The sequence below is a fragment of the Galeopterus variegatus genome, unplaced genomic scaffold (genome assembly GCF_000696425.1).
Source record: "Galeopterus variegatus unplaced genomic scaffold, G_variegatus-3.0.2 Scaffold912, whole genome shotgun sequence".
Lineage (NCBI taxonomy): Eukaryota > Metazoa > Chordata > Mammalia > Dermoptera > Cynocephalidae > Galeopterus > Galeopterus variegatus.
This window is the reverse complement of record NW_007727023.1, coordinates 83,354-96,446: the sequence shown is the minus strand read 5'-3', so window position 1 is coordinate 96,446 and position 13,093 is coordinate 83,354. Positions and strand designations below refer to the sequence as shown.

At 47.8% G+C, this 13,093-nt stretch overlaps 1 protein-coding gene across 3 annotated transcripts in view; it reads left to right on the top strand.

Moving 5' to 3' along the window:
• Window positions 1-7,537, top strand: part of GSN (gelsolin) — a 48,436-nt gene extending 40,899 nt beyond the window's left edge. For all 3 annotated transcript variants that reach the window (XM_008573372.1, XM_008573370.1, XM_008573371.1), the window contains 7 exons: window positions 81-171; window positions 2,051-2,221; window positions 2,868-3,042; window positions 4,120-4,244; window positions 4,474-4,551; window positions 6,453-6,513; window positions 7,146-7,537. In XM_008573372.1, coding sequence (XP_008571594.1) covers window positions 81-171; window positions 2,051-2,221; window positions 2,868-3,042; window positions 4,120-4,244; window positions 4,474-4,551; window positions 6,453-6,513; window positions 7,146-7,315 — 871 coding nt within the window. In that variant the 3' untranslated portion in view covers window positions 7,316-7,537. The remainder of the gene's footprint in view (window positions 1-80; window positions 172-2,050; window positions 2,222-2,867; window positions 3,043-4,119; window positions 4,245-4,473; window positions 4,552-6,452; window positions 6,514-7,145) is intronic.
• The last annotated feature ends 5,556 nt before the right edge of the window (window positions 7,538-13,093 follow it).

The following is a 13,093-nucleotide window of genomic DNA, read 5'->3' as shown; positions in this document are numbered from 1 at the left end:
GGGGGGGGGGGGGGGGTGTGGGTTTCTCAGGCCCAGGGCTCTGTGCAAACCTTGATGCCAAGTCTCATTTCTTCTTCCAGGCAGGGCGCCCAGTCTACCCAGGATGAGGTCGCTGCATCTGCCATCCTGACTGCCCAGCTGGATGAGGAGCTGGGAGGTACTCCTGTCCAGGTGAGCCCAGCCACTGCCTCTCTGGGCTCTGTTCACTCATCTTCTTGACTGTCCACCCATCCATGCATCCATGCATGCATCCGTCCATCCATGCGACAAATCTTTATGCAGGGCCTCCATGTGCCTAACACTGTGTCTGCAGCCATGGACACACAGACACTGCCCCTACCCTGTGGCTCTTTATAGTCCAGGAGGGAGATGGACATTCAACAAACATGCACACAGTGGATGTATGACCACACACTGTAATGTATGCACTGAGTGAAAATAGCAAGACACCTTGGGAAAAAGTACAGGAGAGGCCGTGTGGCGGAGCAGTTAAGGAGATGGATGTGGAGCCAGCATGCTTTGAACCCTGACTTTACCTCTGGGCAACCTTGGGCAAGTCACTTAGGCTCTCTGTGTGTCTGTGTTCTCAAAATGGGGATGATAACAGTACCTATCTCATTGGATTACTGTAAGATTAAGAGTTAACATTTGCAAAGCATTTAGAGCCATGTGTGGCACATAATAGGCCCCACCCTTATACATGTGTGTCACATATAATGACATAAATCCCAGGTAGGGTCTAATTGGATTAGAAAAGCCCCCCTCATCCCCCCGCACACCCCAGGAAGGGACTCTTCAGCTAGGGCCTCAAGAGTGTGTAGGAGTTGGCCAGGCGGAGAGTGAAGGGAAGCACATTTTAGGCAGGAGGAAGAGTGTATGCAAAGGCCCTGAGGTGGGAGGGGGACTGGGTAGTAAAGCGAGGGGGGAGGCACCATGATATGGGCTAGAGAAGGGCTCAGAGGGGCAGGACCACCCAGAGACCATGGGGAAGATGTGATCCCAGGAACAGTGGAAAGTTGCTGGATGGTAAATCTGAGGTGAAGGGATTTCGGGTTTAAAATGTTGCTCTGGCTACAGTGTAGGGCACCATAAGGCAGCAGAGCCAGGTCATGGAGGAGATGTGATAAGAATTCTGCTTCCTCCATTCTACCCTTGAAGCGAGCAGCGTTCTAGATTTGGATCTGGGATTGGTGCCCTGACCTTTGACCCAGACTGTGACAGTCCGGGTGCCAGGCAGAGTGAGACGATTACTGTCTTAGCTCATTTTATCCCAACAGCAGCCTTGGGAGTAGCATTCTTAGTCCCATTCTACAGAGGAAGAACCCAAGAAGTTGAGGCACGTGCCCAAATTCTCACCATCAGGGTAGAGGTGGGATTTGAAGTCTAACCCAGCAGTGGTGGGTCTTGGTGGAAAGTGATCACAGTATACCCAGTACACATGTGAGGTTGTCTTCTAGGTTTAGTTAGCTGGGGGCCACAACTCGGATCTGAAGTGAGGTGGACACACAGGGTGGGAGCATGTATGACATATCTTGGTGTAGAACTTGCCTCCCTCTGAAATCAAGGGAGCACCAAGCTCCTGACTGCAGCTTGCATCTGGGCTCACTGGATGTGCAGGAGGGGTCTCTCCAGATCTGGAAGGCTCTATTCTCACAATTCCACTGGCTCTCATGCCTGGAGCTGACATCACCATTCTGGAAAAATGTCCACGAACAATCCCTGTGCTTCCATTTAAGGGAATATTTGCAAACATGGGCTCTTCTGGTTCTTGGCCCAGACGCAGGGTCAGCAAAGCAAGTCCTCATGGGCATGGAGAGGGGGAGAGCAGCCGAGGCAGTGCCCAGGGGACCTCAGGCAACAGCGTTGTCTCCAGCCTTCCTGGAACCATGGTTTCCCTGCCCAGCACCTGTGTGCTGTAGGGTCATGCCACACGTGGACCCAAGCATGAAGGCTGCATTTGGAGGGGTGGTCCCAGTGCCACACAGAAGGACTGATCTTCCCTCTCCCCCGCTGCTATCTTCCCTGACTTGCCCTCCTGTCTCCCTGCCAGAGCCGTGTGGTCCAAGGCAAGGAGCCTGCCCACCTCATGAGCCTGTTTGGCGGGAAGCCCATGATCATCTACAAGGGTGGCACCTCCCGCGAGGGTGGGCAGACAGCCGCTGCCACTACCCGCCTCTTCCAGGTCCGGGCCAGCAGCTCTGGAGCCACCCGGGCTGTTGAGGTAACATCCAGGTCCTGGACCACAGGAGGGATGGGCTTCCCTGAAACCTCCCAGGCTTGATGGGCAGATCTCTGGGCACAGGATTGGGTGGAGTTGGGGGAGGGGTTAAGAAGGGGCTTTTTGTACCTTCCTGTCCTGGCAGCAGGATCATCGGTCAATCTTAGATGTATGTCCGCCTGTTTCAAGTACTTCCAGTGCTTCTTGCTTACAAGAAGCCCAGTAACGGGCAGCTCACTACCTACCACATGGTCCATTCTGTGCAATCTGGATGCTATTACTGATTACGTTCTAGTCAGCTACTATCCCTTCCATGGTGGAAGGCACAGACCTGGACATAATTCCCCAGGATGGTTCTGAACAGCTTAGAGGAGAATGGGACTGTCATCTTCTTTGTTCTGGGCACTCAACTTCTGTTTTTGCAGCTCAGAATTGATTGTAGAGTCATCTTGGCTAATCACAGTGCATTAATGACTTGTGGGAGTCAACCAAGGCCCTCAGCGTCCAAAGTCCGTCCTCAGCTCTGGTGGGGAGTGTTCTTCCAAGTCCCCACCTAAGAGCCAGTCCTGCTGCAGGGTCTCCTGGGTGGTGAGTAGGGGGCTGAGGGCTTTTTGTCTGGTTTCTGATGAATTGAACACTGCCCTCCCAGGTAATCCCTAAGGCTGGTGCGCTGAACTCCAACGATGCCTTTGTCCTGAAAACCCCCTCAGCCGCCTATCTGTGGATGGGTGCAGGAGCCAGCGAGGCAGAGAAGACGGGGGCACAGGAGCTGCTCAGGGTGCTGCGGGCCCAACCTGTGCAGGTGGCAGAAGGCAGCGAGCCAGGTAGGAGCCGGTGCAGGGGGACCTGCTGCTCTATGAGGACTGAAGCTGTTAGGTTTTGCTCCCATCTTTCTCCTTGGGGGGACCTGTACTCTCACCCTCCCCAGTGCCTGTCTCCTAATGTGCATTAAGTAGAAGTGGTTGGATTAAAATGAGGGCTATGGTGAGTTGGGTGGGGAGGTCTCCAGGAGTTAAAGAAAGAAGAGCTTGGTGGGGCTGGGACAGTCCAGGAAGGCTGCTGGAGGAGGCGATCACTTGCTAGGAAGCCTTGAAAGATGGTGGGCAGGGGTGACAGCATCAGAGGGCAGCAGTCTCCCGTAATCTTTAGAGTCTCCATGGACTGAATGCCACAAGCCTGCTCTGTTGCTAGACCATGGGTCAGGAACAGCTTCTTGATGCCAGCCCTCAGTCTTTTCTGCTGTTACCTTGAGCCCATTCCTGCCTGCTTGATGCTTAATAGAAATGGAGAAGAGCAACTTGGTCTGTAGTGGCTCTGTCCAGTGGAACCTTCCATGAGGATGGACATGTTCGGTATCTGCTGGGTCCAAGTTGATGCCACTAGTCGCATGTGGCTATTGAACACTTGAAATGTGACTAGTGAGAATGAGGAATTGAACTTTTAATCATATTTAATTTTAATGAATTTAAATCTAAATAGCCCCCCATGGACAGAGTAGGTATAAAGAGAGCGGGAACAGTGGAAAGAATATGGGGATTGGAGTGAGACAAAATTTGTGTCCCGACTTTATCATTTAACTAGCTGTGTGACCTTGGGTGAGTTGCTTAACCTCTCTCTGTTGAGTGTGGATAATTATCCCCATCCCGTAGTGCTGTCGTCAGTCTCAAGCCAGAGTAGTCCTGGCGATGCGTCTACTGCCAAGTCTGCCCTCTCTGGGCCTCCATTTCGTCACCTTCAATTTCCCTCAGGCCCCTTCCCTCTTGATCCCCTGGGATTTTAGAATGGAGGGCGAGGATGGAGAACAGTTGATTGGGCTTGGGTAGGGTTTGTCCTGGGATCTGATGAGATGCACTAGGGGGGTGGTGGCATCCCTCGGCAACTGGTGTGGCCTCCCCCTGCAGATGGCTTCTGGGAGGCCCTGGGCGGGAAGGCTGCCTACCGCACGTCCCCGCGGCTGAAGGACAAGAAGATGGATGCCCACCCCCCTCGGCTCTTTGCCTGCTCCAACAAGATCGGACGTTTTGTGGTGAGCCCCTGCCGAGCCCCACCTCTGCTTTCCCCTGGGAGATGGGTGCCCAGGAACCTGTCAGCAGCAGGGGCAGGGAGAAAGTTCTGATGGCACAGCGCAGAGGAAGGAGCCCATACTGCAAGAATCGGCTCTGCAGCTCCCTCGTCGGGGTCAATACGGAAGTCTCCCCAGCGGAGGGAAGACTTCTTGCCGAAGCTCTTTCATTAACCTCTTCGTTCCTTCTCAGATCGAAGAGGTTCCTGGTGAGCTCATGCAGGAAGACCTGGCTACTGACGATGTCATGCTCCTGGACACCTGGGACCAGGTGGGTGAAGGACAAAAGTAAAGTCTGTCCGTGGCAGAGGCAGTAGAGGAGCTAGGCTTCTGGTTCTAGGATGTGCCAATGGACCTAAAAGGCTGTACCAGGTGTTGACAGAAAAGTCCTTGAGCTGCTGCAAGTCGTTTCCCCTTTCTGAGCCTTCATTTCCTCATCTGTAAAATGGGAGTGCTGGCAAAGCACCATATAGATGCAAATCAAATAACCTTCTATCCCAGGCCTTAGGGGAGTGTGTACGCCTACTTTAAATCTGTTGGTAAACAAAGCTGAACTAAGCAGCGTCTCATCTACAGGTGTAAACTAACCACTGTCACCTGAAAGTTTTGTTGTGCCTCTCTTATTTTAGAGGGCTCTAGGCTCTCTCTGCTTCATCTCCTAGGGAATTCTGTTGTGTAGGACTTGGCAGGGGAAAATGCCATTCATTCATTCAGCCAATATTAATTGAGCATCTGCTTTGTGCAGGACACTTTGTGTTACAGATGCTGGGAATGGAGCAATGAATAAAGCAGACATTCCCTGCCCTCATTCTCGTGGGGTGTGTCAGGTTAATAACCCTTCCTGTCACGTTGGCTTCTCCCAGAGTCATCAGGTTATAGAATGGCTGGCTGTGAAGGAATAAGACTCTCCTCTACCCACGGGGCTGCTTTTTGCAATCCCTAGTTGAAAGTTCAGGACCCAAATGTTTGCGGCTTAAGCCATTCAGCTATTGTCACTGATCCACTGGCTACTCAATCTGCCTGTTCGTCTGTTTGTTCCTTCACTCAGCCAACATTCATTCAGCACCACTGTCTTCCAGGCAAAATGCTAAATGCTGGGAATCCTCCGATGAGCAAAGTAGACACAATACCTGCCTTAGAGGGGCTTCCGGTTCAGTAGGGCACACATCTGTAAATAAGTAAGAGCAATCAAGTCTGGTATTTTATTATCTAATGCCACTTTATCAATGGTAGGCGCTCTTTAAAATAGTATTTTAGGTATGCATAAAAATAGATAATACGTAAAGATAAGCTGAATAGATTTTTATGTGCAACAAAACATGTAAGAAGGCTTAAAATGCTGGTAGTGGTGGTGAATTGTTTTTATTCCAAGCCTTAACCCATGTTGCCCGAGACTCACAGTGACTGGCACATAGTAGACTCTCAATTTATATTTGTTGAATGAATAAATGAGTGAGAATATGTTTGGCCATTCATTTGTTGAACAAATAAATGCCTTTAAACAGAAAATTCATGAAGCTCTAGAGAGGGATCTCAAACTCAATGTCTGATGGCACCTGGTTGGCAATGTCGAGCGAAGCAGGCTGGGATGGGGAGACATGAGGGAGCGGTGGAGCCCGAGGCAAACCAGGATGGCCCAGCTAGTGGGGGACAGCTGCTGCTCAGCCTCATCCAAGTGAGGGAAGGCCCAGGCTGCCAGATCCTCCAATTTTTCAGGAGAAGTTGGAAATCTAGATTTTTTAAAACATTTTATTTCATCAATATACAACATAGGTGATTTTTGTGTCCTTTTACCAATTCCTCCCTCCCCCCCATCAACATCATATCTGTTCACATGTCTTAACAATTTCAAGGAATTGTTGTGATTGCTGTGTCTTCCTCCCCTCCCCCACCCCCGTTTATTAGAAATCTACATTTTTATGTAATTAGTAACTAAATTTGTTTTTTAAAAAAATCACCGGCCAACATGAGGTGCTGAGTGAACAAACAAAACATGTTGTAGATCACCACTTTGCAGCCTCTGTTTGCACACCCTTCTGGCCATAGTCTGTGGGCTCTGTTAGTTAGTCGAGGGCTTTGTCTGCTCCAGCACCTGGAACCTCCCACTTTTCCTCCAGCAGTGACTTGGGTCACCTCTTCTCATGTACTCTCCTTTTTACATCTCACCTCCAGGTCTTTGTCTGGGTTGGAAAGGATTCTCAAGAAGAAGAAAAGACAGAAGCCTTGACCTCTGGTGAGGACCCAAGTCTCTGTGGGTCTGTCACATGAGGGGTGGTGGGAGCAGCTTCCTGTATGGGTCTGAGAATTAACATCGGTGGGGTGGGACTTCCTCATCCACAGCCAGCCCCTCCTAAGCCCTGCCTGGGGTGGTGAAAGAACAGATCAGTTCCTTCAGAAAGCCTCAAGGTATACCAGAAGAAGGAAGGAATAGAAGAGAAGCCACCTCAAGTTCAAGGAAGGAACAGGAGTGGAAGCTGCAGAATGCCTGAGGGTTGAACTAGTCAGGATTTAGATGTTGCAAAGCATATGTCTGGGAGCTGAACAGACCTGGTTTGGGAAGTGGGAACCGCAGCTAGTTCTTTAATATCTTCCAATAGGGGACAGTAAGGGAAAAATAGTATATCCAAAGAGGGACTGAGAGTTTTGTAAGCAGGAACTTAAAATGTAGTCCCTGTCCCTCCTGTGTCCTGGGCAGGTGGTAGAGAACCCACGTGGGCATCATTGCCTTTAAGGGATGGTGGTGCCCAGTGGGGAAGCAGCAACAAAGGACCCCAAATCATCTTCTTTAGCATCCCCTGCCCTGAACTATCCTCTCCCCGAGGAGGGAGGCACTAAGAATTCCTTTTCTTACGTGTGTGTCTGCAGCCAAGCGGTATATTGAGACAGACCCAGCTAATCGGGATAGGCGGACCCCCATCACCGTGGTGAAGCAAGGTTTTGAGCCTCCCTCCTTCGTGGGCTGGTTCCTCGGCTGGGATGACAACTACTGGTCTGTGGACCCCTTGGACAGGGCCATGGCTGAGCTGGCTGCCTGAGGAAGGGCAGGAGCCACCAATGTCACCGGTCAGTGCCTTTTAGAACTGTTCATCCCCTACAGTGAGCAGGGCAACTCTGGTGTGTATGTGTGTGTGTGTTGTTGTTGTTGTTTTTTTACAGTAGCCATAAAGAGCCCTGCAAAATTCAGGGTCCTTGCAAAATTGTCTCAAATATCTGTGCTTTGGAATTTAAATACAATAAAAGCTTTTTGAAGCGTGTTAGCCTCTTGTGGCTCCTCTGTTTCCTTGCTCATTAGCCCCTACCCTCTGGACAGTGATAGCCTCCACCCTGCCGGTGTCCCTAGTAATTCTTGGAAGGCCTACGTGAGGTGCCTCACTTGTACCTGGAACCAGTAGGTAAGCTACGTCCACCTTGTGTGTTCGTCCTGGTCCTCTGAGATGGGATGAGATGTGCATAGATGTACAAATACCTGTGTGAAAGGGAGTAGGTAGGCACCTGGGGAAGGCTGGGAGAGCCATTGGACCCAGACACAAGTCAGACCCTACGTGAAGAAGAGGCGGACAGCAGGGTGAGTGGGCGTGTCCGCATGGCCAGGTAGTCCAGGAAGCCTTGGCGAAGCTTTTGGGTAGTTGTAGAGCCAAAGTCAAAGTGTTCCTTTTCATTTCGTGGAATGGTCCCATTTTTTTTTTTTTTTAGTTGTAGCAAACTATACGTAGCAGAGTATTCATTATTTTATTTTATTTTATTTATTTATTTATTTTTAATTTTTTTCTTTTTTGTGACCAGTAAGGGGATCACAACCCTTGGCTTGGTGTCGCCCGCACCGTGCTCAGCCAGTGAGAGCACTGGCCATCCCTATATAGGATCCAAACCCGCGGTGGGAGTGCTGCTGTGCTCCCAGCACCACACTCTCTGGAGTGAGCCACGGGGTCGGCCCAGAGTATTCATTATTTTAAACATTTGTAAATGTGCAATTCAGTGACATTCCATACATTTACAGTGTTGTTTTGCCATCACCACTATTCTGCACCCAAACTTTTTTCATAATCCCCAGCATTGATGCTGTGCCCATTAAATAATAATTCCCCACTCTCCCTTCCCCTCAGCCCCTGCTAACCTCTATTCTGCTTTCCATCTCTATGAATTTGCCTATTCTAGGTACCTCATATAAGTGGAATCACACAGTATTTGTCCTCCGTGTCTGACTTATTTCACTTAACATAGTATTTTCAAGATTCATCCCTGTTTAGCATTTCATTCTTTTTTGTGGATGAATAATATTCCACTGTATATGTGTGCCACCCACATCTTGTTTATCCATTCATCCATCGATGCACACCGGGTCATTTCCACCTTTTGGCGATTTGTATAATGCTGTTGTGAATATGGGTGTACAAATATCTGTCCAATTCAAAGTGTTCTTGAGTCCACTGCACTGAGTCATCGGGAGGGATGACCTTGGAGCACATGTGGGATGGAGATCAAAGCCAGCAGCTGGGGCCCTTAGTCAGTTTCAATTCCTGCAGTAGAAAGTGCACAAGGTGCATTCTCATAGCTGCCACTTCCTGTAACATCTGCCTGGACCTTTCTCTACCTCTGTCTCCCACAAGTTCATTCTGTTGCCCCAAAGCTGTTTGGAGAAATCGCTGCTGCTGCTGCTACCATCCCAAGAGCTGCCCCGGATGCCCCCAAAGTTGCAGTCTTTGGTGTGAGGGAGAGGGACTCCTCTGTGTACCTCCTGGTCTCCTGGGCCCTGAATCTCTACACTCTCTGGGTGTCACAAAGTCCCTTTTGGACATTTTCATGAACTGCTTCTAAACCTTTTCCCCATGCAGGCTCCAAACCAGTCCATGGAACCTGTTGGAGGACAGACCCCCCCCGCCCCCATTCCTACCTCTCTATCCTTCTGGTCTCTTCTCACCATGTTTTCCTCTCTCTGTTCTGTGTCACCTTCCCACATCCCACCCGCATCCAAGTTATGGAGTGAAAGCTCCCATGCATATGACTGGTGAAGAGTAGAAAGCAGCAGAGGGTTTATGTGGTGGGAAGTGCGTGCGTGTGTGTTTACACTCTTGTTTCTAAAGGTGGTGGATCACTGAAATTGCCCAGGGAACTTTTTTAAAGCATGGATTCCCCAGGGACCCTATCTCCAGAGATTCTGATTCATTGCTCGGTGACGAGGGTAATGGAGAAGGAATTTTCCGGGTGAAGCCTCGGGGGAAGCCAAGTCATCTCAGGCAGAGGAGCTTCAGGGAGAATGGTGTGCTCAGGGACAGACGACAGCCTGGTGTAGCCGGAGTGGAAGGCGGGGTGTGTTGGGCCTCAACACTGAGAGGTGGGCAGGGGCTTTGAATGCCATGTCCTGGGGGTTCAGACTCAATCCTGTAACGCCTGCCTTGCCTACCCCAAAAGGCTTGCTTTCGTGGTCAAAGCTAATGTGACAAAGTCCTGGCACAAAAGCAGCATTTACCATCTGAAGGGCTTTTGCTAGAGGCAAGTAGAGACCTGTCTAGACAAAATTAGCCTACTTCCTGAAAATTTACCGGACAACACATTGCAGGCTGACCTGCCCATGAATTCCTCATTTGGTTTAACTGGCATTCAGGGCGTGGCTGTGGCCTCAAGTGAGAGCTCTGCCAAGTTGAGAAAGGAAATCGCCTGTGCAACTGAGTTGCTCTGACTTCGTATTTTTTTCTTAAAGGCAAAATAGCGAATCAGAAACAGTATTACTTCAACCACACATTTCCTTTTCCTAACAATTTTAGACTTCATCATCTGCAATGGAGAAATAATCATTGTGAAATACCAGGGCAGGTACCACAGGGGCATCTCTCGGAAAGAGACTGGATCCTTTGTCCAATCTTGGGCAATTTAGTCCAACAGATATTTATTTTGTACTTACATTGTACAAAGCATTACAGTAATAATACTTAAAAATTTTTCTCTGAGCCTCAAATTGCCCACCTACAGAATAGTAATATGGCATTTATCTATTACTTAGTTGGAGGTGGTATAATTTAGTGGCTAATAGCTGAGGTTTAGGTCAGACCTGAGTTTAAATTCTAGCTCCACCACTTATTTGCAGTGTGATCTTCTGCTAATGGGAATGAGAACAGTGTCTATTCACTTAGAACTTTTATGAGGAGCCCGCCTGTGGCTCACTTGGGAGAGTGCGGTGCTGATAACACCAAGGCCACGGGTTCGGATCCTATATAGGGATGGCTGTTTCGCTCACTGGCTGAGTGTGGTGTTGACAACACCAAGCCAAGGGTTGAGATCCCCGTACCGGTCATCCTTTAAAAAAAAGAATTTTATGAGGATTAGGGGAGATAATGCTTAGCACAATGTCTGGCCCATTTTCGTAAGTGCTCAAAAGTGGTAAAAAAACAAAACAAAACAACACAAAAACCAAAACCTTAAAGAGTCTGGTCCATAGCAAAACCCAGTACATATGCACGTAAATAAGGACCTATTGCATTGTGGATCAGATTGGATGGTTTTGGCTGTAAACAACAAAGAACCAACTTAAACCAATTAAACCTTAAGCACTCTTATGTGCTCTCATTAATAACAGTCCAGAGTCAGGGGGACTTCATGGTGGACAACACCCAATGGGTCTGGGTTTCCTGTTGATTCTCCTGGCTCTGCCCTACCCAATCTTGTGAAATACCTGTAGGTGGTGCAGCTCTCACACCCATGCATGGCAATGCCCAGAGGAAAAGAGGAAGGATATTTCTAGAAATTTTCCCAGAAAAGGGAGGAGAAACTGCTCTTAGGTCCGCAGAAAACCTTTCCTCAGGTCTCAAGGACCCATAATGGGTATACAGCCATTTTGTTGAGACTTTTTGGGGCCAGATACGGAAAATAAAAATTATTAACAGTGGTGTTTTTTTTTTTTTTTTAATAGTCTCGTGACATATAGTAATTTTCAGCGGGCTTAATTTCTAGCCAACTTTTTCCAGAATCTTTTAGGAAAGATTCCTAACCTACATTATGGTAAGTTTCTAAAGCTTTCTAAAAACAGTCTTAACAGTGACTTCAATTTCCTTTCTCACCAAACTCTTCTGGCTATAGGGTGGATTGAAAAGGGCTGCATCCTACTAGCAAATACGACTCCTTTAAGCAAATCCTAGCCTGATCTGAGCCTGGATCTGCTGCAGACCTGATGTTATGCTGACAACATAGTAGGAGACCATCACTAAAAACCCTAAAGAATCCAGGGATTTTCCCACGGCCTGGTCAACACAGCCAAGTGGGATTAGGAATAGAAATGAAAGATGCACAAAGAGACTTGCATAGTGCTTGGCACTCAGTTTATGGTTTCCTTGGCCTTCTTAGTTTCTACAAATTAAAAAAACTCTTCAGGTAACTGTATAGTTTTGAAGTTAGAAAGGATCTTAGAGGTAATCTCGTCCAGTGGTTCTTAAGTCTTTGGATAGGTGTAATAATGAGTGTGTCCCCTAAAGAACTTGTGTGTGCATGCCCCAATGTGCAATTTCAAAGACAAAGTTCTGCAGCTTTCAACACCTTCTTAAAACGATCTGAGACCCAAACAGGTGGATATAATCTCCTTATTTTACAGGAAAGGAAAATGAGGCTGAGAGGGGATATGACTTATCTAAGGTCACATTATGAGTTGGAGGGTGAACAGGAAAAGCACTCAAGAGTAGCAACTTTTGAACTGAGATCTGTAGAGTTCTATGAGGTGCTTCCATGATTTTACAAATATTTGATTCAAATTCTTAAGGTGGTCATAAAAAATAGACACTTAGAAGCAAAACGGAAACATTAATTGATGTAATTAATGTAGAGTCTGATTTAAATTTTAACTCTCATAATCGTAATTAACTTTATAAACTTCAAAATGTCCTCATTGTTCTCATCGACTTACTTCACATTAAGTAAATGTTATAAATGTGAACTTCAGACCTTACCCTGGTAAAGGACACTAGGTATTACCAGTGTAAAGTTTCCTTTGATAAATGGGGTTTGGCGCTAAAAGAAAGTTTGGAAACCAAACCTGGTGAGTAGGAAGGGCACTGGGTTCGCTATTTACTAGTGAGTGACCATGGGAAGACCAGGTGTTGTGAGGATCACAGAGATTTTATAGTTTAAAGGGCAACAAAAGTCCATGGAACCAGGTTCCGCACCTGCCCGTGCCAGTGTGTTACGTTATGATTAAACACAAATCAACTCTCCTCACTTGTACTGAACTTCCACTAGATCAGATGGCTCGAAACTAAAATTTAAAGCCAGCTTGGGTATGAATGCAGTCAAATGAACTTTGGCAGTCCTGAAAAGTTGTGACCTATATCTAAAATATCTGGTGGTGATGGTGGTATGTATACGGGCACAGTGGAGGCAGGTAATGTCACACAAAGTTACACTAAGACACCCTAGGAGTCTTTGGCATTAGACAGATTTGGGTTTGAATCCCAGCTCTGCTCCTTACCAACCATGTGACTTTAGCTAAATTTTAATCTTTGTGCATCGGTATCTTTATGTATAAAATGATGACGATAAATAAATAAATATCTCATCAAGTTGTTTTGAGGACAAAGTGATAGAATGTACATACAGGTTTCTAAGCATAGGGCTGAGTGACTGGTACTCCACAAATGGTAGCCGATAATTCAAGGCCTTCAAAGAAGGTTGAATGTTGCAGGTAAACCCATTGGTTTCTTATTGTTTCTCTTTTTAAGTAGGAGGTATGTCTGTGTGATTAACTGGATGGCAGTAAGAATGGGGTTCCTGTCCCATTCGGAGGAAGGCCAAAGAAATGAAGCCAGCCAAGGCTTTGGGGGGGGGGGGGGGGG